We start from the raw sequence: 26,884 nt of genomic DNA on the forward strand, positions 1-26,884 counted from the left end.
CTTCTGCGCACAGACTTGCCCAGAGCTATGTGAAGACCACTGAAGGAATTTTCATGAATCACATGTGGACCGTGCAAGATTATCCAATAAGAACGGAAAAAGTACTTTTAAGAAATTTTAGAACGTTGCGTCTATACGTCAAAGAATCGTCGAATAATAATTATCACGTGTGTGAATAGAGCTTCTTACGTCGCGACTGGGGAATGTTACAAGACGTTGGTGCCTATCTCTGGAAGACCAAGGTCCTCTTCTAAGGATGAGGTGAAGGTCTCTTATCTTATCTGAGCATAATCTGAGTAAATATTCCCAAGTAATGTCATCACTTGCCATGTGTGAGTTAAAGGAACCTCTGAACTTGAGGAAATGAGTGGACAATTTAAGGAACCATTATTGTTAGGACTAATAAAGTTCTGTTCTGGGAATCACTCGAGCCTCTCTTTAGATAGTTGAGAACGGTTTAAAGGCGCCTCATAGTAGTGCTTGTTAATAAATTGAGGAAGGCTAGAATTAAGTAATCTTCAGCGAATGTCGGGGTCTTACGAAATAAAAAAAAAAATCTGGATTCAGATTAATAAATAATGAGTTAATTAATGAGGAAATTCCTGGAAAAAATCCTCTTAATGCTACAACGGCGCATGCGCATTCTTTAAAAATTCGCAGTTTAGGAAATTTGAGATTAATCACTGGGTATGCACAAAAATCCGAGACCAGTTCTAACACACACACACACATACGAATTTGGAAAAATTCCGAGGAATCCCCATTTAACCATTTTGAGTCAGGACGGACACCTGTGTGTGTGTCCACGGTAATTCTGTCCGAAGACATTTTTGTTGCGCTTGACCTTAAAGTGCGGCCGACTCAAATGCACGGGTGGACCAAAAAAAAATGATCGTAGAGATCTATTGCTGCAGTGACTGCTACGGCCCCGTAACATCCCTATTTCTGTTATTCGCTTAACAGGGCTGCAACAGACACTTCAGCTGACAATTACGGGAGAGCTGCAATTCAACGACACTTACGTCTGCTCGACCGAGGGTATTTGCCCTGGCTCCGTGCCTGCGAAATCTCTGGCCTCCTGGTTGGAAATTCTACCGCAAAATAATGGCAGACACAGGTGTCTGCCAGACGTTATTGACGGAGCAAAGGTTAGTCCGGCTCATCAAATAATGATGATTTACGGTTTAAGCGAAGGAGGATTTGAGCAATTATTGCTCGGATCTTTTTTTCCCTGATGGTCACCGTACCAATCAGATTTTCTTGGCAAAGAAGTGGTTCTAGTTCGATTTTTTTTCTCGTTTTTAGCTACGCCTGGCACTTAACGATTTTCCCCCTTTTGCGGCCTACGACTTGAAGATTAACACGTTCATTGCTTAACTATAAGTGATTAATGCTTCTGTGATGTTATAACGTCTCGTCCACATAATTTCGGTCGAGGTAATTACCCACCAAGAGCAGACCAGCAATATATGATCCATCGTATGACGAAAGGATTTAAAATGAGACGACTTCAAAGTATAAATTACATTTTTATTTTACTTTATACATTTAGAAATCTATTTTATTCTCAATATTATAATCTCCTGCTAGTTTTATTTTTAAGACGCAATCATTAATTAAAAACACTTTACATAAGGTACATAATTTGTCTTACACTCGCCATCATTCATCAACATTTGTTTTATAATATTTAATAATATATTACAGGTATCACTAAATAACTATCAGTTATTTAACCTTGCCACTAATGACAAGCCGTCCAGTATAGACAATATTTATAATTCCATTACCGGGTATACCTAATTCATTTCTACTACGACAGGACTTAAGGGAATTTAAAGCAACAAAAAAATGAATTTCTCAAAAATTAGAATACCAAGTGACGTCATCACTTATCGGCAGCGTTGCCGACAGTTCGGGCAGAAACAAAGTTTGGGCACAAAATCAAAAGCTTCTCTTTGGCATACAGCTTAATCCATACTCTTGCTTGCGTTTTTTCGTCAGTGTTTACCCCAAAATCAATCTAAAGGTCGAAATTATGGAACTAATTAGCACGGAAACCGGTTTGAAAGCCTATGGTTGCACGTGGTCTTCGTCCTTGTGCCATCAGGGCTCAGATGTTCAAGAAACTCATTCATCAAAAATTAAAAGATACATATTGCACCAAGTTATTACCCCTAAATAAATCGAAATAGATTCGTGGACTACGGTATCTCTTGGCATTTGCAGGAGGTTTGGCAACATTTCCCAGCAAAGACACGTTACTAGCACCGAAAGCGCTACAAAGCCGCTTTTCCTGCAAAACGCCATGTAAAAATAAGGATAATATTTACATTCACGCCATCTGAGATCTACACGCCAATATTTTACATTACGCAAGGAATGGAAAACAACAAAATTCAACAACAATATGAATAACGTATACACAATCACTGGTCACAGGTTTCTTCTTTGTTGACAGAGAAATAGTCCTCTCTTAAGTTTCCAATTATTTACTAAGCTGCCGGATACATTAAACTGCTGGCCAGACCCTGCAACAAAGGAAAAATGCTGTAAGTTTCTCTATTAGGGCGCGAGTCGCTTAGTAGACAAGTACGACCTTCTCCCCTTTCCCATTTTATAAAAACATGTGCTACCCTAGACCTGACGCGCACACCGGATGACGTAAGGACCGCGTCAGTTAGTGTAACTTCATCTGATAGATGACGTAACTGTATATGCTACGGTCAGAGACTTCAAGCGAAATCTCGGATTGCTTAAGATACTTAATATATTATTCCTAAATGGCGAAACGAAAATTTCTGCAGGAGACAGAACCTCTAGCTTAAAAGTTTACCGATTCCAGCTGTGAGTTGCATACTAGGTGACGAAAGCCCTTTGGGAAGTCGAAAAGCGCATGGGACCTTTGATGAGCAGATATCAGTAACTTCGATGTTAAATTTCACCTTATAGCTTCACCCTCTATTCTAGGTTTGCTCGGTCATCCTTCGCGGCGCCCTCATTGGTAAGTTTTAGGTCCCGTTAAATAATAAAATTTTCAGAAAGTAATCGTCGTGCGCAATGACGTCGTTCTGCATCTTGCATGCCACGTACACTTATATTTTTAAAAATTTTGTCATTTCCGGAATGCCCCATTCCTCTTTAGCTAAGCTTACGAAACTCCGCGGACGTGCCATCAAAACAGTGTCTTAACACATCCAGTGGTCCGCGCAAGCGCTGTCACGTTTCAAGCTGCCCAAGGCTCGCCACCTGCGGTAGGTGCCCGTGGTAATGCTCCCTGCAGATCCTGGATGAATTTTCAGCAGATGGGACCATTTTGGGAGCACCCACCAAACCGCAGAGCTGACGCTGGCATGTGGTTTTAACGTCCGTTCCTTTTTCGATTCTTCTCACGCCCACATGCGCGTATGCACTCAGACAAATGTCTCATGATGTGTGTCTTCCACTTTGCATATACACCTGCCCGATGAAGCCAATAAGTAGAAACACGTGTTGCCGGATCGACCGATATTCTATTTCTTTTCTTTCTTTGAACGCTTATAAAATGTTGCGAAAATGCCAGCAACACGTTCCCAACGATCTTCCAGAGAAAACATCGGAAGACTTAGCCGTGTAATGTTTTCAAGAACGGCATGGCAGATGGCGCTGTCGAAATATTTTCCTGCGTCGGTGACACTTGACAGACACTTGCCGGTGAAATTGTCAATTTCTGCCTGACCTTTATTTACTCGCAATGAAGAGAACTGACGAGGCCTAATACGCTCGACTGTGATTTTTTTGTGGTTCTACAGACGATTTTTTCCTTTATGATCTTAATAATGGCGACACTAATACGAGTTGACGATAGTTATTCCAAGCTCGAACGGTAAGAATGATAACAGCGCGTTGTTCATTTAGTATTGGTGTGAAAGCACGACAAAAAAAATCTGTGACAACACTTCAAGGTTCATTTATTCTAACCTAATACGCAGTTTATTCTAAAATTAAAAAATATGCGAATCGCATCGTGTCTATAAATAGTTATTGGTTTTTATCCTTTGCCTGTGCGCAACGTCTCATACCTACGTCGGAAACTAACTAACTACATACTTAAATGTAAATTATTACTTTGTCCTAAAAAAAAAACGACCTCAAAGCGGAATTAAAATTTTTTCTTTCAACGCACTCCCGATGACGTCATTTTTTCACGGTAGTGGACGACCAGGCCTCACGCAAAGGGTTTCTAATTGAAAAATGTTTTCATTAAACAGAAACCAGAAGGAAAAAACACTGTACACCGTGGGCTTGGAAACGTTGAAAAAGAATAACCCATGTTTGAATATTATATGATATAAATGCCGCTTTTCACGATTCTGAGACAGCGAAATAACACGTTGCCGATAAATCAGGAAACTACTTGTAACCTGAGTTATTAAAATATTAACGATCCGCATTTTCTATTTAGTGACTTCAGGGTGTAGAAGTCGTATTTCGATTTTAAATGAAATTGCCTTTGTTACGGGCTTAGATAATGCTTCGGAAATGTAACCTCATTTTTAGCTTATTTATTATTAATAAGATTTCGAATAAAATTTAAATGCATTAGAAAGACTTTAATCGAAGCGCGAATACCGAGATGACACAGCGGGAACGCTTACTGGAACTATTTGGACCGCAAAAACCGGTTACATCGGGTAGGACTCGTACGGTGAATAAAAAGTAATGAAACCCCGCGACAGTTTAGAGGTATTAAGCATTTTTTTCCGGTCACTTAAAATTAAACAAAAGTAACGGTTACATGATTAGAAGTAAAAAATAACGGCTACTTGATTGCGTACAAAAAGTAACGGTTACTTGATCACAAATGAGTCCGGCGTGATACGGCAGGTGACAGCTCTGAACATCTATTAATTTTGTTTCGTATACTAAGCGAGCTCAGACGAGCACAAAACACCCAAGAGTGCGAGTAGAAGCAGTAGATGTTGTCAAGTGCACCCACCTTTATGTAGTTCAAATTTGTGAGCAGTGCAGAAGTTATTGTCTGCACAGTTCATGGTGCGTCCTAAATGAGTTCACGATATTATAACAAACTTGTAGGTACAGACAACACCGAAGAGGGCAAATGGAGGCGGTAGATGTTGCCAGGTGTATCCACATTCTTCAATTTAGTTCAATTTAATAAGTTTAAGTGATTTTAATCGCCCCAACATCGGATGAACGTTTGCTTATAACACGAGGCGGAAAAGTTGTCAAATGTGCCCACTTCCGCGTTCACGTTGCATCTTGAGCGACTTGACAACACCGCAAGGTATTTCAACGGGAAACCGAAAAAGTGCAAGTTGCGGGAGTAGATGTCAAAGGTGTTATCTTTCGCCAAGGTCAGGTTAATATGTTCAGTTGTACCTCATACTGTAATAAGACAAAAATATTCCAATAATAATCGAAGGCACAAACGTTGTCAAATGTTCGTTCATTGTCAACTTTCCTCTAGTGAAGATATGCACTAACTGCACACGCATGAGTGCAAGAACAATTTCGAACGTTGTCAGATGTACATTTATGACCTGCCACTCGGTCAATAGCGTCATGCTCCAAATTCGGCAACATAGTTGCATAAGCTAATGCCGCACTTTCTGCAGTTATTCAAACAGGATGGATCTGAATGAGCAACTAAATTATTTAATTTAAACTTTTCGTCGTCAAACGGTGCAAGCCAACGAGATGAACGCAGTCAAGTATAGGCTGTTCCGCAGGTGCTTGCGTTTCTAATAGGATATTGATTAACACTTTTCTTGGGACGTTGAGCTAGCTTATTCAGAAAACGTCATCGCATTCGATGCTTCAGCTTGTTGCCCAGGAGCTTACTACTGCGGGACTGCAGCTATCAGCAAAAAGCTATACGTGCATTTTTTGATACAATAATTACCACCTGTGAAACCATACATACTTCCGTTTATGACGGTTGTTAAAGCTTGTGAATGAAGTGACTTGAATTATGGGTTTTATGGTCATAGCGAAACGCCAAGTTGGTATTTTTCCCTAAACACAGCGTTTTGCGTCATTCTATATGTGTCTATTTTGTTATAAATAATTTAATAGTTTTCGTGAACTCACCGTGGAATTTCCAAGTTTGGTGTTATCGTACGTGGATATACCTAAATGAAAGGTGAGCAATTAAGCACGGTGGTCAAGTGAGCGAATTTAACAGTTTTCCCGGGCCGTTTCCAACGTTGTCACACAGTAAGAAACATCAGTGTGATCCAGGAAACGTGTCTATATCCAAGAATTTCCAGTTCTGGTAGGTGGTCGGTTCGACCAGTTCGATTATTAGATCGTATCTTGTCTGAACAGGAACCCTCACGGAGCAAAATATTAGTTATCGTTTGAGTAAGGGTTATTTATGATTGACTGGAGCGAGCTGAGGAAGAGACTCTGTTTACCTCGTTGCTTTTCCACCGTTCACTTACAACTACCCAACGACCAACACCTTAGATTGAACCATTCGGTTTTTCAAACGTAACAGTTTGCAGCTGAATTAAATTCATTAGAAATCAATACATTTGACAACGATTGCGCTTCATCCATGTTTCCCCGGTCGCCACGCGCATGAACCGTGGAAATTCACATCACACATTCTAACTTCTCACACCGTCTCAGCTGGATGGAAAAGAAGTTATTGCGTGTTAAAAGCTTGTCAAAATACCCCTGATCGATCGTCAACTGCGTAAACGTCCCATACAACCTCCTAAAATGGACTGCAACATAGGAAGGTACATTTGACAACCTTTAATTAGTTTCATTGTTTATTTTCCGGATGTTTCTAAATGATGTTGCATTATCTTCCGGATGTAACTAAAACTAGAAAAAAATGTACGTTCGACAAATTTTGCCTAAAATTTGTCAAATGTACATTGTTGTGTGTAGGGCGCCTGCCCTGCATCCCGCCATGGTGCGACCGCGTTGTCAGATATTTTGGTTGTGTGCAGGACCGTGCCGAAGGATTCACTGGGAAAGTGAACTGATTTATACGAAACGATACATTTGACAACGCTTCCGCTTCTATTTGGTCTTGCCTCGATATAAAAAGCGTGTGTGCGGTCAGAGCATTCAAAATATTCACATTTTTACCAGGTTATTCCCAATATCCATCAGCATTGTATTGTTCTGTGATCAAGCCACAATCGATACCACATTTTACTTGCGTTTACGCCACCTGCTTCATCCCCACGAAGCGATTAAAATTGACTCGGTGGAGAAAAAACATCACGTTTACACCGTCAATTTTGGTCCGATACATACGTAAGAAAGTGTCCCTGACGTAATTTGACAAATATCATACTTACGTTAAAAGACCAGGATTATCCGTTGGATACCACGAATATTGCGGGAGGTAGTTATGCGTTGGAGGGTGTGGATGAGGTGTGGGGTGCGGCGGATGGGTGTGAATGGGTTGCTGGGGTTTCACATCCCATCCGGCCCCAGGACTGGGCGCCGGTTGGCCGGAGATGTCCGAACCCGGCGTCGAGCTAGGCGTCGGACTTGGGTGCTGCATGTAGCCGCCTGTGGCCGGGGAACCACTAGAGGAACCACCACCTTAAACAAAAGAACCATATTACTTCAACATTCGCAATCGACGTCGGGGTTTCTCAAACTAAACGGAACGTCGTCGGGTCATTTTTAAACGCTACTAGATGGCGCTGGGAGAGAAACCGCCCCGTGGACGAACAGTGTACGCACATAGCGTTGGATGATACCAAACTTCCATGTTGGCCCTTTATTACCAACATTTACATCCGGGAAGCCGGACTGAACGAAAATTAATTAACGACATCGCATTTTTACGACATTTGCGGGCTGTTAAATAATTATGATTAATCTCTTTTCCCGTGCTAAATGCATGGGCAACAGACCAAGTTAAATAAGCAAAGTAAACCAGACCAGGCTCTTCTCTTTGGGTTCCACTTCAATGGTTGTTCGTTAGTTTGTTATTTTTGCTATTTTTAAGTTTCCTGTACACTTTCATTTCAGCACTAATAAACAGAATGTGAATAAATTTGCATAAAGATATCCAAAACTCAAGGGGAAACTACTGACCAATTTTCTTCCTTGTAATGACCCCCTAAACGTTTTCTTCAATGGACAAACAACGCTGGGACACGCCGATTAAGAAAGGTTTGTTGCTATGAATTATAAATTAATGAGCTGTTAGACAATTTGTTGCTTAATTAGACATTTATAGAAGCCTAATTGTGTTTCGTGATGCCCACGATTGGCATGCCAGTTAAATGTGGAATTTATAACATTATAAATAATCTCTCTTTAAGGCGCAATAAGTCTCACGCCACTGCGAGCCATTTGAATTGTAAAATCGACTATTTTAATTCAACAATTTTGATCAGTTTAAGATGGGGAACAGTGGCGGATCCGGGGGAAAGGGAGAATTTGATGTCGCGAATAACTAGGACCGAGTGATGAAAAACAAATGAAAAAACTCGTAATTTCGAAACGAGATGTAAAAAGATTAAAAAAAAAAAAAAGAGTGCATTGAGGTCAGCGGCGGACCAACGGCCACATTCAAGCAGGGACCGTGAAACGGTTGGCAACGTGGAGGAGCGCATTATACAGGGCGATATGTTTTAAGAATCGATTTGAAATTCGAAAATGTGAAAAAAGTTGGTTCCGCGAAAGCCTGCTAAGGGTGCTACGATCCTCGGAAGGTGGCCCCCTAAGACATGCGCGATGGCTTACCGAAGGGGAGGGGTGGGGCAATATTTACTTAACTTTTCTGATAATTCGACACCGTCATATGGTGTCTCGTCCGAAACGACATAGAAAAGGTGCTGTTGATGAATTGCGGCAGGACGAACCGCTTAAGATATGCCGTTTTAGAGAATACATTGCAACGTGCCGAGCGGACACTGGGTGGTGAAATTTCCTATGTGCGTGTATAACTCATCTTTATTCCCAAAAGAACGGGCTACCGACCAACTGGTCTTTCTGCCCCCGCCGTACGGTCATTCTATTTTGCTGACGTATTTCACTAGAACGAGAAAAATGATCGAAAACGTAGCAACACAAAGGCCGAAGGGAAGACTCGGGAAACAATGAAAACCTCCGCCGCCAATGGCACTCTGGCGAGGGCTGTGACGGGAGACGGAATTTTGCTCTTTTCGAAATTTCTTGTTAATTTGAAACTTTACTTTTTTCTCTTAGTTATCGTTTCGTACCTCCCACGAAAAAGGAGGTTTTGCCTTGCTAGAGGACTCTTATCATTTCGTTTAAGATCGGTCGACGATCGAGCCAAATGTGTCCTGAAACTGCTTACGGCAGGATCCAGGCGCACGTGAACGCGGCCGAGACGTGGAAAATCGACTGGATTTTGCACTTTTCGCCAATCTCACGAGACAGTCGAATCTGTTCGACCGTTCCAGCGAACGGAACCAACCGAATCCGACAAAATCTCGATTTTATTGCGATTTCGGGTTTCGCGGGTAAACCCCGGGAACAAGCCGTTAAAGCTTTGCCGTATCGAGGAGCGTCGATAAGGCGACTCCCGGACTAGCGCGGGGCGAGTTAGTGAAAAGCCACAGGCCTGAAATCGGCACGCGCAAACGCACTGTGGATCTCGCTGGTTTTTAGTATGAAAAAAAAAAAAAAAAAGGATACAAAATATAGATTACCTTCATGCTTAATCCTACCTTGCATCATATTCTGACCTTGAGGTCCTGGACTAGACGAAGGAATGTTTCCGTTGCCGCCCAAGAGCCCCGAATGCGAGCCGGCATTTCCGTTATTGTTTGTACTTCCCGGGACCTGAGCTGCCTTCATCATCTTTTTGTATTTACTCCTCCGATTTTGAAACCATATTTTCACCTGAAAAAGAAGAAAAAGAAAAAAGTTGAAAACCTTTTCGCGATCGCATCTCTGCCGCAAGACTCTGGGAGTTGCGCTATCATTGTATGCTAATGAGGGTTACGGCCTCAAATATGGAGGTGCAAACTTGGAATTTCTAGCTGCTAATAAATACAATTATGTCACTTTCTCTTCATTTTTTCTTTTTCCAATGTAACATTAAACTCGCTTTGCTTGAATTTCATAAATATAAATCAGCACGCATCTGATTTATTACATAAACTCGTTCAATATCAACATTTTATTTCCAATTACGAATTACATTTGAGGGAAAAAAACATATAATAAAACTCATAAGTTGATCGGCTTTTAAGAAAAGTTCAATCAGCTGCCGCATTGGAATTAATACATTTTAAAGTCGGATTTGTGTCGTTAACGTTTCAACTAATAGCGCTTCATCAGATTCATTCAGTAAAAGTTAAGACAGATGGATGTAGCAAAATATGATTCATAAGAAAAAAATGCGATTCTTTGTTGGCCATAGACCATAAAAAGCTCGAGAGTCCGTATTCGTACCGATCAGGTGGCATTGTTTAAGTTTAACATTTCTTCTCCAACAAGGACTTCTGTGAAACAAAGCTGGTGGCAGGAAAGGAAGTGAAGCCGGGTATGAATTATCCCTATTGTCAAACATAGCCAAATACCAATTTTAGATAATTTAGTAAGCGTGTACGTGTGTATCTAGCATTGCCCTCGGGCCTTTTAAAGGTTGTGCGCCAAGCAAAGGAAATGTTACAAGGTCTCCAAGATTATCGTGGAGATTGTGGCGTTTTGTAATCATTCTCTGTCTCCTTCTCTCTCTCGTGCTTAATCTTCGCCTCTTAATTGCCATTCATTATGAATAACACTCGTGAAAAGCCGAAGACTGTACGCGAACAAGACAGGTACAACCTGCAGCCCCAAGATGGAACACAAGGAAATATGCGCCAAGATTTTTGAGTAATAAACTTAATGGTTGCACTCCTGTGACCGAAGCGGTCTAGGGTGACAACGACGTCAGCGCGCCCGCCGCTTGGGGTGGTACCGTAAGCGACGGAGGTGCCCCAACTCGGGAACATGTTCGGCGATGTTCCGGCAATAACCAACGAAGAACGCCGAAAACGATGGGCCCCCCCAGTCGTCAAAATCGATCTAACAGATGGAAGAGTCAAAACGCCCGAGATCTGAAAATTAATTCAAGTTAGCCCGTTGAGGCGCGCCAGAAGGGCAACAAGAGAAACGTTCAAGATTACCGTTGAGCTCGGCCTGCATTTTTTTTGTTTTTTTTTTAGAAACTCGGAGTTTATGCAAAATCGATTTTTCGCCATAATTTTGAATACGAAGGGGGTTCGCTAGACTTGGAACGATGTAAATGCACCTCTTGACAGTCACCGGTGTAACCCCTTGCTGGGGTTTGGCAAAAAAAACCACAAAAAAATGAACGGGGAGGAAGCCTGCGTGGAGCAAAAAGAGGCGGATTGGAGGGCGAAAAGGACCCCTAAGAGTCTCATCGCATGGTTCCATCCCTGCTTCCCCCGCTTCAACATCGTCATCAACGTATTATTAACTTTTTGTATTCCTTAAAGAAACAGTAATGGTCTCATTCGGGTTCTTTTTGGATTGTTCTCCGAATGCTTATGAAACGTGCATTAAGTGCGATTGCCATCAAATTGGTTCATGTTTCGTTAACATTTCTTCAGAGCATATTAGATCTAATCTTAAGGCTATTTTCAAAAATATTTTTAATTTTACTGTTATTCTTCAGTTAGAAACGGTCTCAGGTTTGATCGATTAAGATCAATGAAATCTTCCTCTGATCCTAAGCCTGCGACGGCTTTCTTACGAGAGATCGGACAGGGACACCCTTAGGATTCGCGGAGACGAGAGCTCAGGAGCTTTCGAATTTTCTCACATTTTCGACGCAGGGCGTCCGTGAACGACGTCGAAACCTTTCCGGAGGTGATTCTAGAGAGTGAAAAATGTTTTTCCAAGTTCTGACGGACACGCCCTAAAAATCGTTTCACGGAGGGGTGGACCCCCCGAAGGGGGAGATCCGAAGATGTTTTCTTCGCAATAAGCCCGACACGGTTTGAGCTAAAATGAAAAAATTCGGTATGTTGCAGTGAGTCGGAATGAGAAAAGCTCGTTGCGTTACTAATTGCAGATTTTAGTCAAGGGCGTCGGATACGGGGGCCTTTTACGTGAACGTTGCTCCAATTTTTGTGTTCGTGAAGTCTCACAATTTTTTAAACTAAATACTGCCGAATCGCAAATATTTTAAAGCAAAAAAGTCCACTTATTTCGCCTCGTCGAGGCAGACCGTTGAAAAAAGATTGAAAACCGACGCACGAAAGGAATTAGAGGATGCACCGAGATGAACTGAGGTCATTTCCAACGATTTATGTGAACATAGAGGTTGAGGGGGATCTGCAAGCAGACGTGGGGGGCTCGGCACTCGGTGATCTCGTTCGCCCCCTTTGTGCCGGGTTAACGTCCCAATCCGGGACGCGCTGACCGACTACACCCCCTGTCCCCTCTTCCCCCCGGAACCACGGCGAGGCATTACTCCGGGGGAGATGATACGAATAGCCGAAAAATCCTGGGTAACACTAGTCTTGTTATTGTCGGATAATTCAGAAACGCTCCTGTCATTACAAAGGTGCCCACCGTGCTCGTTAAGATGCATTTCGGTGCATATTCAATCGTACTCCGGCTTATTGGAAAGGGGTCTACCCTGGTGAGATGAAACAAAGTGACCTTTTTCACTTAAAAGTGTTTGCTATTCAGTAATTTGACTTAAAAGCTGAGAAGCGGACAGCGTCGACGGATCGTCCGTCGTCCAACAGCCCAAAAAAACGTCCCTCCCGCACGGCGCATGGGCGACAGGTCCTCGCGAGGTTAAAGGTCCGTCCGGTGGAAATCCATCGTTCCAAATGCGTCCGCGGAGTTTTCAGTGCCTGCCATTACAATGCTTATTCATTACATGTAAAACGTAACCTGTTACAAAACTCCAGATACGCTTTCTATTATCGACCTCACAAAGAAATGTCACCTGATGTTTAAAGTGTGTTATAAAGCCATAAGAGAGCACTGTGCATTAACCAGCAATCGATCATTTTTAATGCAGGACCCTGATTGCAATTATGTTGCATTCGAAGATACTCGCGCGATAAGCTCGACTTACACCACACGTCGGTTAAATAATACAAAACCCGAAAAGGGAGAGAGCAATCCGAAACAAACGATTATTAAGCTTCGAACATAAATTATCATGGCACAACGATAAAACAATTGAATTAATTTTCAACATGGCTAGGCTTAATGGAGACAACCAGAAACCGTTTAACAGTTTTAAAAATGGGTTCCGCTCGAGAACCCCAGAAGTTTATGGGACAGCTCTAAAATTTATTCGGGACGTAAACATTTTTATATATATTTCGTCGAATGTTAACTGCCCCGACTCTAATTTCGAGCTTTTATGGTAGCCAGGATCGAAAGCCTTCAGTGGAGGACTAATATCCTGACAAAACACATACAGTCATCACCGTGGGAGAATGGTGCCGCTCCCTTCAACTGGCGACCAGCGTAATGTATGTTCTGCCATGTGTAAAGCGGAAACGGAATATGGCCTAAGGCGTAATTGTACACTCCGCTGTAAATTCTTTTTATTTTACCTTTATATATTTTACGTAGTAAGCATAACTCATTATCAAGCTTGATGCTGGTAGCGAAAAGAACGGTATTATTCACCTTGACTACACCGCGGTCTAGAAATACTTCAGGTGGCTGCTCTACTAATGCAGCCGCATTTGAATAACAGAAAAATTTCTTATCCTAATTTTAATGACCATTCGCGTATCGGTAGCGGCAATTCAGTCACCCCGATTGGCGTTGTGAACCACATTTTTGCTCATTCCGGGCTTGGTTCTGAACCGCGTGAAAGCAAAATCGACTGACCGTGCGGTGCGAGTAACTTAGTTAAAAAATTAAAAAAAAAAAAAAAAGGAAAAATACAAAAAAACCCGCACCTTCATTTTCCCTCTCTCAAATCGTGACCCCATTTTTGGGCGAGGAGGAAGCTATTCGCGACAGATTTCAACCAACGACCGGGTCATGCTCAAGTCGCGTGTCGACCACGAAATGCATCTTAGTTCGCAACGCAGATCGAACCTCGGCCAGAAGACGGCTCAACTGTCCTGAAGAGATTAATCACATTTGAGCGTCGGCTCAACAAACCAAATGTGCTGCGCGACATGGAGAAGAGAACACCCCGTAAAAACGGTCCCGTTTAAATGATTTTTTGCTGAGCGCGTTCGCATGTGGGAACACAAAAACCGATTAAATTCTATCCATATTTGTCAATGCATTTGCGAGTTATCAGGAATTTTAGTTGTTTTTTACCATAAAAATTGCCACAAAACATCAACAATATGGCCGCGAAACACCATTTATTGCTGCGCGGAGCGCTCAGAAAGTGCCTTTAGGTAAATCCATTGGGCCTAGACGCGGAATTTCAACGAATTTTTCACCAACTGAGCGAGTTTGAGAGAGGACGAATAGTGAGCCGGCCAGATCGGTCATTTAGGGAAATCGCCACTAGATTGAACCGTAGCGTAAACACTATAGTGAGATGCAGTCAGGCACGGTACCAAGAAGACCAAATTGGCAGAAGAAGAGGTGCACTGGACGATCCCGAACAACTACAGAACGTCGCCTTCCAATTATGCCCCCGAAGGGTAGATTCGTCCCGTCGAGGACGCTGGCGGATCGGTGGTTTGCCGAGTGTGGAAGGCCCATCGGGATTCAAACCATCTATCGCCGGCTAAGAAGTTTTGGAATGATTTCCTACCGTCCCCACCTTGTGTTACCCCCTCACCTTAAACCATCGTCAGAATCGACTGCAGCTGTGCAGAGAACAGATACACCGAAACCTGGAACGGGATAATATCGTGCTGAGTGACGAATCCAGATTCTGTTCGGGTATGAGTGATAGTCGGGCAAGAGTAAAAAGAAGCCGGGGTGAGAGACGGGATCCTTAGTTTACAACACAGAGGTATTACATCGACCAGACTGCCGGGGCAATGGTTTGGAGTGCTATTGCTCATGGAGGCAGTGTGACAGCCCAACGATACATCCGAGAAATTCGGGAACCTCACCTCGTGCCTCGTCTGAAAACCCTTGTTACTCCAGTTTTCCAGCAAGGTACTGCACCATCGCATGTGGCTGGAGTGACTTCTTTCCACAAAATGCAACCAATCTGCTACCTTGGCAACCTCGATCTCCAGACCTCTCGCCGATTGAACATTTATGGGATATTGTAGGTAGAAGGTTGCATAGTGTACCCCATCACCCACAAACTCCAGCGGCGCTATGTCACGCTGTCCAGTTAGCTCGGAATGAGATTCCCCAACGCAGTGTGCGTACTGGCACCTAGGCCCATTAGCGAATCCCGGAAGAAATCTTTCTCACAGTTGGTCAAATTTGTCGTTATTTGTCCTGAAGAGACACGGACAGTAACAGGAGATTCACCTACGATAATCTCAAAAAATCTAGGAATAATTATTCATTATTTCGAAGAGCTTTAGAGACAAGAAAAGACTCTTTAATATTTGAGTGCGAATCACTAGCTTAGTGCTATCTCCAGCTTTGGGTTGTCCCATTTTCAAAGAATCGCCCTCTAGAACTCTCCTGAAATCTACGCGAACCTAAACTGAACCGACCGGAGCTAACCTGAGGCATTCTCGGAAAACCCGAGAATCGTCTTACACAGATAAATGTTGCAAGTGTATGATAGAGAGTCGAGCGATTGTGAACATAGTTATTTGAAAATTCACCAAGTTCCTTGGAGAGTAATTTCTAAAAACCTCTCGTTCGCTTGAGAACCAGCTCTCACGGTCCCTCAAGAAGCTACAGATTCTCTACAGTTACTCAAAAGAATTTTTGCAAGTTTGTTAAAGCGCCCTCAAGGTCTGGACCTCGCCAATATCTTTTAATTCGAAGACCATCACATTCGTTGAAATTTCCTACAGCATTCTCGACGTCGTCTTTGTCCGCATTGTCCCAAAGTCTGCACTAAAGTACAAGTTTTCGCGCCACTGTTCGAAGTTTCCTCGAGCTCTCCCCAAGGGCCGTCGGTTTCTTCACAGATGCCTTGAAATTTTTTCTACGGGTTCTGTGAGAGGTTTCAAACACTTCCTAGTAGGATAACCCTCAAAATGGTTCTCAGTAACTCTCGGCAGCCTTGAGGCTCACGCAGTACTCAAGATTTTACGTTGAGTAAAAGTAAGTTTCCTGGTCCGTGTCTTAATATTTGTCCAGTTTTTTTCGAGTTCTCTGATTACCCTCAACAGTCTTGTGATTTCCTCGGATGGTTCTCACATAAATGGTAATTTTCGTTATATTAATGATCTCAAATATCTTACTTCCCTTAAGCATTCGCGAGTCCTTTTAATCAATCTCAAATTATCCTCGGTCGAACTGTGTTTTATGAGCGTTAAGTTCACCGAACATTCCCCGAGATTGCTCAACTTTTCTCGAAGGGCCGTCCCGAAAGGGCGGTGAGAATGGCCAAGGTGCACGCCTCACTTGAAGAAATTTCCTTGGGTTCACTCGTATCTTTCAAATTTTTAGATTTCACCCGATTCTCGCGTTCCTCCGAAGCCTCAGATAATGCTTGAGTAAAATTTCTCCCGCACATAATTTCGTGATATTTCGAAGTTCCCTTGGACTTCAAGTAGGGTCCTTGGACCCCGTCGCGTTTCGCGCGTTGTCAAGAACGGTCTTCGCATTTGTCGTGGCGTCACACGTCAGTTTTCGAGCTATTTAAATTTTTTTCCGATCCTACTTCCAAGTTTTGCGAGTCCCTTCGGGTCACTTCGGCCGCGCCGCGGGGATACTTTCAAGTTTTCAAGTACTTTTTTTTAATTGTCCAGAAACGAGCTTGCAACGTCCTCTCCTTGGCATTTCGGCCGCTTCCTGAAGACTCCTCGAGTCTCGCGAGGTTCCAGATTTGCACGTGAAGAGGGCGCGTTACGACTTATCAAGTCTCCCCAAGCATCACCAGCGTCTTTGCCTACGCGAATCCAAATTCCTAAGGTTTCTTCGCAATTGCCGCAACATTGCAAAGCATTGGGACGTATCTAAGCATTTATTGACAAGACAAAAGACCGTTGCGGAGTTGCAATTCTCCACAGTCTGACGACATTTGCGATCCGGCAACCGCTCTCTGCGTTGCCAAACTTTCAAAAAGTTCGACCTATTCTTCTACTTGATCGGGGCTAATTTGCCAGGACGACGACATGTGATGGTATTTGCTTACGCGCGGTGGCCGATTGAGATCTTTCTGAGCCGGAAACAAAAACTGTTATTATATAATAAAAGATTCTGGAAGCTGATGCTTTCTAGAAGACTTAATTAATACATCTCGAAGTCGGGCGCTTCTAAGGAAGCCTTACTTAGTTTTGCTCAGTTGCACACCGAAGTAGTAAATGACAAAGGAAACGAATGATAATAAAAGCTTTTTGGATATTACCATTTCATGCACTGGTGCACCTAAAGTAAAAAAAAAAAAAATGTGCAAATCGAATGCATCGCGTGATGACCTTCACCAATGTTCTAGCATTTTATGCGGTTATAAATAATAAACATACAACCGGCGGTTTTTATTATAGGTTTTCAATTTATGCCATCTAATAAACATGTTTGTAACTCCGATATTCTTCACAGAAAAATGAAATGACATAAATAAAAAAAAAAAATATATATATATATATATATTGTAATTAGGGATGCATGACATTGCCTTGAGGACTGCGACAGCAGGAAGCACTTTATTCGTGTAAAAATGTTATAAATCACCCCCCCCCATCTATCGATACGGAACTGAGGCGCAAGCGAGATTGGCGAAACTTCAAGAGATGGCGCATCGATCTCACCCACTATTCCGCCGCGAATGATCTTTTGGTTTCACGTTCAAAAACGGCCTGTCCGCAGTGGGTCCTAAAAGCAAAATCTAAAAGTGAGTTAATTAAAAGAAAGGTTGGAAACATTTCTTGGTTCGAGTGAAAACCTCGGAGGCGGTAACTTAATTATTGGGAGACAGCTAGTCGACACCCAATAATACCGAGCCGGCGTAAAACCGCTTTTTTCGCACGGCAATCACGAATTTCAATCTAGGGACAGGATCTTCCATGTAAACGGACCACTCGAGAAATCCCCTTTATCTTGCTGTTAAATAAGTTCAGAGTGGGATTATATACGGGGCGTGAGCAATAATGATATGGAAAAAGGCTTAGTTGGGCACAAGCTCGTCCGTGTAAACGTTCCACCTTCCGGCGGCAGGAAAAAACCTTCAAATTTTTTTTTATCAGGTTTACACAGGAACACCGCGAAAACAAAAAACAAAAAAAAAAAAAACGTTTTCAACGGCGACGATCTACAGGGTGGATTAGAAAGCTCGTTCTGCAGAAAAAACCAAACTCGCAACGTTCCGTTTCTGAAACGGTTTCAAAGGGCCCGTTTTACAATGCCAGCGCCGAAGAGCTTATTCATACATATATCACATGAGACAATAAATGTCTTTCTCCTTCTTTGACTTGAAGATTTTTAAATTATGCGACAATAGAGAGAGCTCTTTTCAATACTCATGGGTATCATAATTCATAGTTCTCTTTTCAACTCAACGCCCACACAGTGGTTTATAACGCTAGAAAAACGTTCAAGCTTCTTCGCTACCTCTTGGAGGTGCTCGTTCCTCGTGCGCTTTCGCGCTTTTTAAGTCTCATAAAACACTCTCTACTACTTCTTAAAGCTGTTTCCAACCCGAGTAGCATTTTCAACGTACATTTGATACTCTTTCAAGATCAAACGGCACCATCCACAGGGTGTTTCGTGACGTCGGTGCGCCATAGCGGGACCATCGTTGCTTTTCAAATCTACCGGGGCGTCCGGAGTACTTTCAAAATACGTCCCGAAAACCTGCAGAGCATGCTGCATGCTCCGAATCGTGCTCGAGATCTCGGCTGGACTGATCTCGACTCATGCCACCGAACGTAACCCATCGCATCATACGCGAACGCACCCATGGGCATCATAAAAATGTCACTTGGCCGAACGTCCCATATGTTCTTGATAACTGCCCTGCCCCTGAAAAATCGAAGGAATCGGTAATATTTTTTTTGGTGCTCTCGGCCCTTTTGGCGTAACGAAATCTACGTGCCGCGATTCGCTCGACTTTCCATGAATTTCCCCATGTCGGGTGCTCACGCAGCGTTCCCTACGGGCTTTTGAAGCTGTTTCAAATTGAAAAATCGCGCACGTTGGCTACTGGTGGCCAGTTTAGAGGGCATTACTGTCCGTAACGACTAAAATTTAACTTTTCCTCCTTCCATTAAACGGTTTGCGAACCAGCGTACAGCATTCTCCATGAGTTAAGTCTCGAGTTGACGTCTGAAAGTACTTTTAAGCCCGCACGGCTTTGTCGCAATTCTCTACTTCAAGTTTTTTCTACGAGATAAAGTGTTAATTAATCCCTGTTTATGCCATTTCCAGAGGTAGGTGGTGAACCATTAAATACAAGTTTTCGGAGCATTTTCGTGCTTTCAGCGCATTACGCGGGGTAGTTCCAGGTTTTCGCCTTTGATCATTTCGGAAGAGCTGAGGTTAATTACAATTAATAAAACCACATGGTGGTTGGTGAGGTCCTCGTTGGTTTCGAGTGTCGGAGAAGACAGATCTGATTATGTTACTGGATTCGCGTTCTACCAGAAGCGCTACCAGGCAACGGATGAAACCGGTTGATTTAACGGAAACTTCAGTTGCCCCTAGATGGGGCCACAGGAAATTTTAACTGGCCGGCCTACGCCGGGCACCATCTTCAGTTCTGACGCATCCGGTTGATCGGACTACGGTTGATTGTAGTTGTCAAGGTTGTTCAACGTCAAAACAAGATTAACCGGAGGACAGTGTTGACCGCCCCTATTGAAACAAAAGCAAATCAATAAAGTAATAAAATCGATTTACCTAATTCCGAGAAAGCCACCACTGAACAGTCAGCCCGTTCGGTTTTAGATGATATCTCTCCACTTTAACATGAACCCCTAAAAGATACAGTCGACTCATAATTCTTATAAGCTATAAATTACTTGCTTTTTGACGGCCCCATATAAAAGTAGACTGCGATCTTCCAACGAATAATTCTCATTTTCACCTGCGAAAGGCTTCGAGGAAGCGCAAAACCGCTTTTGTACTCGCCGACATATTCTCGTGCAGCTACTAGCTAAATTTCTGCTGCATTTCAATTGTTTTTTCCGTTTTTTATCAGTAGCGTATCGTCTGAGAATCGGCCGTAATGTATAAGACATTTTAATGGTGCCGACATTAAAGGGTAATGGGTAGTTTAACTAAAATATATACACATAACGGACATTTATTTATTTTATTAGAACTCCTGCCAATTTAGTTTTTCTCGTGATATGTACACTGCCCGGTTTCACTGCTGCTCTATCGATTTCCCCCCCAGGGAAGAGGGCGCTACTGACGCCTAAGTCTCAAATGAGAAAAAAACGCGCTATTTAGTTCCAGTTCGTTCTAGCCAATTTAGGTTTATTTTATTAATTATGGCAATATTTTTACCTGCAAAGCCTGCTAATTTACTTGTTACGTAGTGTACTTTTTCGCCGCCATAATAACGCAAGGGGGCGCCGGAGTCGCGGCGAGTTTGACCATCTGTGACCGGACGGGCGATGGTGCGTCCGAAGCAGACTCAAAGACCGGACTGACGTACGGGGTAGTTTGTACGGCCGTTTTCGATTTCACGTGAGGAACCTCCTCGACAGCCGAGCAACATTAAATTATCAAAGGTATCTATGGTTAAATTAGCCGTAATGGGTATTGCACTGGGAGGATCTACGATAGGTAGGGGCTCGGTAGGGAAGTGTCGAATTTTCGCATTTTCAGAAAAGGCAATGCAACTCTCTTGATTTTTTTTTATACGGTCTTGTATCGCTGAAAATTACTGGAAATGCTAACAAGACGGGGCCCCAATGATTGGCAACTGCAAAGATGGTCGATAATACGCGAGGTTTCTCGCGGAGAAGATTGTGATTTGAAGGGTTATAAAGGGTCGTGGCAAAAACTCCCTTTAAAAAGCGTCCCTTACGTGCTCTACTTACTTCCCAAATTACTCTAAAACTAAGAGATATGGGAATAGGGATTTTTATAGGGAAATTACTTCTATTCTACCGGGGAAACCCGATACTTGGCGAGCGTTACAGGGAAGAATTTTGTTCTGGCCCTCAAACAGAGTAAAAATATTTTCGCCAACATTCGAAAACACGAAATCTCTTTCCAGTTCGGCGAGATCGGGACATTTAACAATACACAGTGTGTGGAGAAATTCGGGGGTTCCGAGGCTCAGAGGAATCGGGTCGAAGATTCCACATGCGGAGCCTTGAGAGCGCGCTGCCGCGTCAATCCCCTGATCGTTCCGAAAACTAGGAGAAACGGGTACAGGTATTTCAACAACTAAATCAACATCGACGAGCTGTAGGTTCCGGGTATCTAGCGATATACAGGGCGCGCCATACGACAAAATAGAAATGTGACGTAGACGAAGAGCTGCGCGAGCAAAATCTTGGCCTCGTGACGACGCCCGGCCAGCGTACATGTGTCTTTTTCTCTCCAATCTGTTCCAGTCAATTTAGCTTCGCTAATTGATAAATCCTTCTGCTAAATGGATTTTCCATGATTAATTTCGCCTCTCCGGCATCCTCCCAACGGGGGCGCTTCTGCTGCAACATCGCAACCACACTTCGCCCGTAGAAGAAAGGAGCACTTCGAACTCTCTTTCGTTTATTTCGGATATTTCTAGGCAGTCCTCATTAGCATATCGATCATTTAGACATGATATGATTAATAATAATTAATAATTCAAAAGAAACGGCAGCGGCAACCACAATGAAAGGCTTAATCGTATCGTGCCATGGTTCATGTATCATTGCGGTTTACAGAACATTCTCTTTGTAGTGTGCAGGGCACTTTAATAATATAGTTCACAGGCGGCTTATGCGAAACCTTGCGGCTAACGTTATTTTCATGAAAAACCATAGACACACGCATGTGACGACAAAAGTTGTACAGTCACCTCTATGAATAATAAACTGACCAAATCCCTGAGCGTTGCAGTCCAAGGAATGCCGCCTGTAGAATTTCGCCAGTTTTCCCCCCGCGCCGTGCGGGATTAATTATGGAAAAACGCCCGCCGCCGGCGGTCCCTTTTCGAATCGCGAACGAAGATGTAGATTCGGGCTTCTTCCGAGCATCCGGGATCCCGAAATCCAAATCGCCCGATATAAATGGGAAAGTGGACCCCATCCCGGTTGGTTGCGGCAACATCCCGCCGCGATAATTGACTAGTTACGACTTGATAAACCTGCGCCCTTTTTAGGGCTAACTACCCTCATTCAATCAACTCAATATTGTGCCGAGCTCGGGGATATTTCGACAACGAATATTGAAATGTTTGTCTGAAGGTTGCGGCGATAAGAACTTCACATTTTGCTGCCCCTCCGAGCTCGGTAACCATTATTTCTTCTGAATTTATGGTGCGGAAGAAATTGCGCCTTCCACACTGCATTCATTCATTATTCTTAAGTGTTAATTAACATATGGTTTGTTCTGAGTGAGACGGCGGTTTCGTGATAATCGAAGGAGGATCGCTGCTCTGCAGCAAAGGCCGTACCGCGGGTCCCCGACGCCGGGCCCTCCGGTTGGACATCGGAGGAGCGTCTGGACCGCTCCGGAGGGCCGAATCGAGCCCGGGAGCTCGGGCTCGCTTGAAGAACGGCAACACCTGCGTCTTCAAGTCGGCCGATTGTTATTCACGGTGAATTTGTCGGTAACTTCGTTAGTTCGGGCAGAAACTTAACGAGGATCAGATAAGCGAGCTGCGAGCAGCTCGCTGAGGGTAGAGCCATCCCGGGTGGTGAGCGACCCGGCAGGAGCGGCCGCGGACCTTTCCCATGCTCCGCAGGAACGCGGGCCGCCGCGGTACTTTTACGTAAAATGATTAATAGTTTACGCTAATTTATGCTAAAGAAATACTAGCGGCCGCAAGTAGTTTATACAATAATCCGAATTGCGTCTTGCAGAGGTACATTTCGGTTCTCGTTCGAATGAATGCTAATTTCCAAGGAAACGTCAGCCGTGAATCCGATTCAATGGAATAAGTTTCTTTTAAACAATGGCCTGAAAATAAACCATCAACTTGGTTGCCACTATCGAAGGTCACCTTAAAGATTGTAGATAGAAAAAACTGCATAAATGCATTTTATTATGGAATTACAATTATGCAACTATTACTCACTTTAGATTTTTCAAACAAGTTCTTGAAAAAACGTACATACGGGTGGTGCCGCGTTTGAGGCAACAAGTGGATTCTGCACATGTACAAAAGTGAATAAAATTCTTTTTCAACAGCCGGATCCAGTACCCGGAGGTGCTGTTGCCGCCGTGAGCGGCCATAAGGCGTTGGGCACCGAAATTAATTACCTTTTACAGACGTAATTCAACATCAAATGCCTGATATCCAGTCCTCATTGTTCTAAGATAATAAATCACATATTCGTCATCAACATTTCAATGTGAATAACAACACGAGGGAATAATGCATAAGCGGCAAACGTTCACGTTTTGTTAGATGTCTCGTGTCGCCCTCGGCGTTTTGATCATAATTTTTAATTAAGTCTAGAGTTTTGTTTTTTCGAACTGATATTGCGGCTTTAACCGAGAAAACCTTCCTTATATCTCCGAGATAATTAATTATCTTCCATCTTCAGGCGACGGAGGACTGAGGATCTACATAACCGTAGTGGTAGTCCACTTCGAACGAGGAAATAATACGCATACGCGAAGAGGAATTTCTTTTGATTGTGTGGAGAAATTAATTTTGGGAGGAAATCGAGCGTGATGCTTAGGGCCCGTTTGCCGACTTACGTATAACGTTATTCGGAAGGTGCCCGTGAAGGGCTTCACCCGCGGTGCCCACACACGTGTTAAACGTGCATTGTATTAGACGTCCACGCTTACGTCAGGATTACACGGTAATGCAGTTCTAAGATTGAGCGAATGTTCGAGAAAACTAAGGTGGAGAACGCAAACGAAATGCACACGGGAAAAGTGAAAAATGAGGAAATAGTAGAGCGCCGCTAGATGGCCCCGCCGTTGCTCGTCCGCATGCCATAGGTGCGCCACATATCAGAGTATACACATGCAAATTCGTTACTTGACTCATGCGATAGAAGACTTTTTCGAGAAGTACAAAGAGCAACGCGGATCGAGCAATTCCTAACGACGTCAAGTCGGGAGAGCACTGAGCGACGTCCGAGGAGCCACCGCCGGGGGCCGATGCACGTTAGAAGACTTCTCCGCCACTCCCAACTTCATTCATCTTCGAAATCTTCATTTTCCCTCCACTTCGCACACGGTCGGAAGACACGATCGAAGTGTTCCAGTAAATTTCCAAGCGAAGCGAGATCTCCGGATCTCTCGGATATGCCCAACGTGCGGTAGTGCGATGGTGTCGCGATGGATGGTAACTCCGGCGCGCACCTAGCTACATACTGTCGCACCGCGCTGCTATTGATTATCTCCACGCGGGCACCCCCTGGACGAGGGGTGAACGTCAAAAAATTTATGGAAAAAAGGGCGGGAGGATGCGTCGAAGCGGCCGGAGGCCATTTTCAACATTTGATGTGGACAAGTGATAAATTCTCAATAACATTAGTCTCGTCATTGATCGCCGATTAAAAAAACATTTCTATTGCCAGAACGTTCACCATGTCTGTTAATCTGAATTTCGGTGTTCGCGCAGTCGTGCATCGGGCACAGAGGACTTTTTTTTTTTTTTAATTTAAAAATATTTTCGATCCGGCAGTTCGATTTCGAAATTAACAAACGTCAAAGGCGAGGCGACGGGGGCGACCCCCTGCGCGCGACGCCGCTGACTCAAACCTGCGATCGCCGACGCAAAGACGCTTTCTCGCGCGGAATTTCTCAATTTTGGCGCGAGAACATCGCAAAAAAAAAAAACCACCCACAACTTGTACCGTCCCCCCTGCGAGGGTCGCTGGTCTCTTCGGGGGAGCAATATTTGGGGTGCGTCCGCGCGAACTCATTTCATTGTTTTAACCTCCGGAGTCGCTCCTAAAAGTGTTTCGACGTTGCTACCCGGCGCAGCACCGGCGAAAAATATTGGGGCCACCGGGGGCCCTCTGGAATGCGAGCAGTCCCTGCGAGGCGCAGCGTTTGACCCGCCGACGCGCCAATTTGGACCAACGTTCGCTCTGTATGCGCACATAGTCCTCGCGCGATAGATAAAGTTGAGCTTTCGACGGGCATCTCCTCGACGACGAGAAACGGCCCCATTTTTAATTATTAATATTCAGTATTGGAAACAAATTTGGGCCGAATTTCCCCCTTATCGGCCTTTTTAATTTGTATCAAACCCATAACTAAGTGGGCAGGGCGGGTTCTCATGATTTGGGTGACCCATAAACGAACCAGATAACGGATCTACGGGGGACCTTGGCGAAATCCCAGGAACCGCAAGGATTCGAAGCAGAGTTTTATGGTTAAATATTTTCTAATTATTTTATTGTCAGGGTTCATTAGTGCTTCGTGGTCGTATTTAGGTCGATGGGTGACGGCATGACGTGAGGGACAATACGTTCTTAATTGAATTACCCGTCTGTGTACGAACGGGCCTCGGTCAAAGTTAAAACTAGTGAAGACCTCTTAAGTAGCTTTCGAAAAATACGGTTTTACCGTTAACCGTCGAAGCTTATTTCAGGCGTCTCTCAAAGTACAAAAGACCGTAAAATATTTATTTCATATAATTACAACGTGAGTATGAAAGGTGAGTCTTATTATGTTTTTATAGTTTCTCACACGAATGACATCTAAAGATGGATGTACCTGGACTTCCGGTAAATAGCCTTGGTCACAGTCGGTGCTCCTGAACATTAATTTCAACAAAAAGACAACAAAAAAGATCATCAAGCGTGTATATCATTTTCTGACCTCTGCTGATGCCGCTTTCCACATGGAGGTTTAATCTCTTTTCGGAAGGGTAATTAACTTCACGGGGGCCCAAATCGAATAAAACAAAACCCCGCAATAAATGTGTTAATTAGAACATATTCACTAACAACGATTTGTTAACATCTCGGGGAACACAATGCAAATGGGCCGATTATGATTAAATGGCGTTAGTCGGGTCGGGAAACGGGAAGCGGCAATGGGCACGGAGGGACAGTTGGGTTATGAGGGTTGCCAAAAATGTCAATTCACTCTAATACCTAATAATAGCAAATGGGCTATGGTTGACCCTTGTCAAACAAGCCACGCGAGGAATACGGGTATTTTAACGTTCTTCGAGCACCGGAAGAATGCTTTTTATATTCTGCTTAATAAAGTGGAAACGACAGACTGAGTACGAAATGTTGCGGTATAACGGGGGCTTTTACTTTGAAAGCCTTTCTGAAATATTTTTACACTCCGAGGAAATTAAAGTTTAGCTTTGCGGGGCTGCATTACGCGTTGAGTGCGGGGAGAGTCTTCGGGAACGTATAATTTCACGTTTTGATCAATTTTAAGCTCTCTTTAAACCGAAAACCAACTTGATCTAGCCCGGGCCCCGTGTCATCACTCGGCGGGCGCTGACGCGTCCGATTTCAATTTGGCGAATTTTTTCGGCCCTTCTCTCGGTTTAAATCGAAACAGTCTTTAAATTTTCAATTAAACGGTTCCTCAAGTTTAGCGTTTTCTCAATTGACGAAAAAAGACGTGCGGACCTTGCACCCGGCGGAAAAGGTCGCGGGTCTCACTTGCCGGTTTCGAGAAATTTTCGAAAATTCCCGATTTCGGACCCCACTCGGTTAATGTGTCGGCGAATGTCCGCTTCGCCTGAAATTTCAGTCGCTTTCAGCGGATTTTTTTTCTTTTTTTTTTCTTTTTT

At 43.6% G+C, this 26,884-nt stretch overlaps 1 protein-coding gene across 3 annotated transcripts in view; it reads right to left on the bottom strand.

The window, feature by feature from the left end:
* Window positions 1-1,516: 1,516 nt before the first annotated feature.
* LOC136350060 (homeotic protein distal-less-like) overlaps window positions 1,517-26,884 on the bottom strand; it is a 56,019-nt gene continuing 30,651 nt past the window's right edge. The window contains exons 3-5 of one of the 3 annotated variants that reach the window (XM_066301588.1): window positions 9,696-9,852; window positions 7,323-7,572; window positions 1,517-2,531 (exon numbers count right to left, since the gene is read on the bottom strand). In XM_066301588.1, the coding sequence (XP_066157685.1) occupies window positions 2,513-2,531; window positions 7,323-7,572; window positions 9,696-9,852 (426 nt within the window). In that variant the 3' untranslated portion in view covers window positions 1,517-2,512. Of the gene's footprint in view, window positions 2,532-7,322; window positions 7,573-9,659; window positions 9,853-26,884 lie in introns of all 3 variants that reach the window. The other 2 variants (XM_066301586.1, XM_066301584.1) reach the window with 2 other exon arrangements.

Source organism: Euwallacea fornicatus, chromosome 2 (genome assembly GCF_040115645.1).
Source record: "Euwallacea fornicatus isolate EFF26 chromosome 2, ASM4011564v1, whole genome shotgun sequence".
NCBI classification, from domain to species: domain Eukaryota; kingdom Metazoa; phylum Arthropoda; class Insecta; order Coleoptera; family Curculionidae; genus Euwallacea; species Euwallacea fornicatus.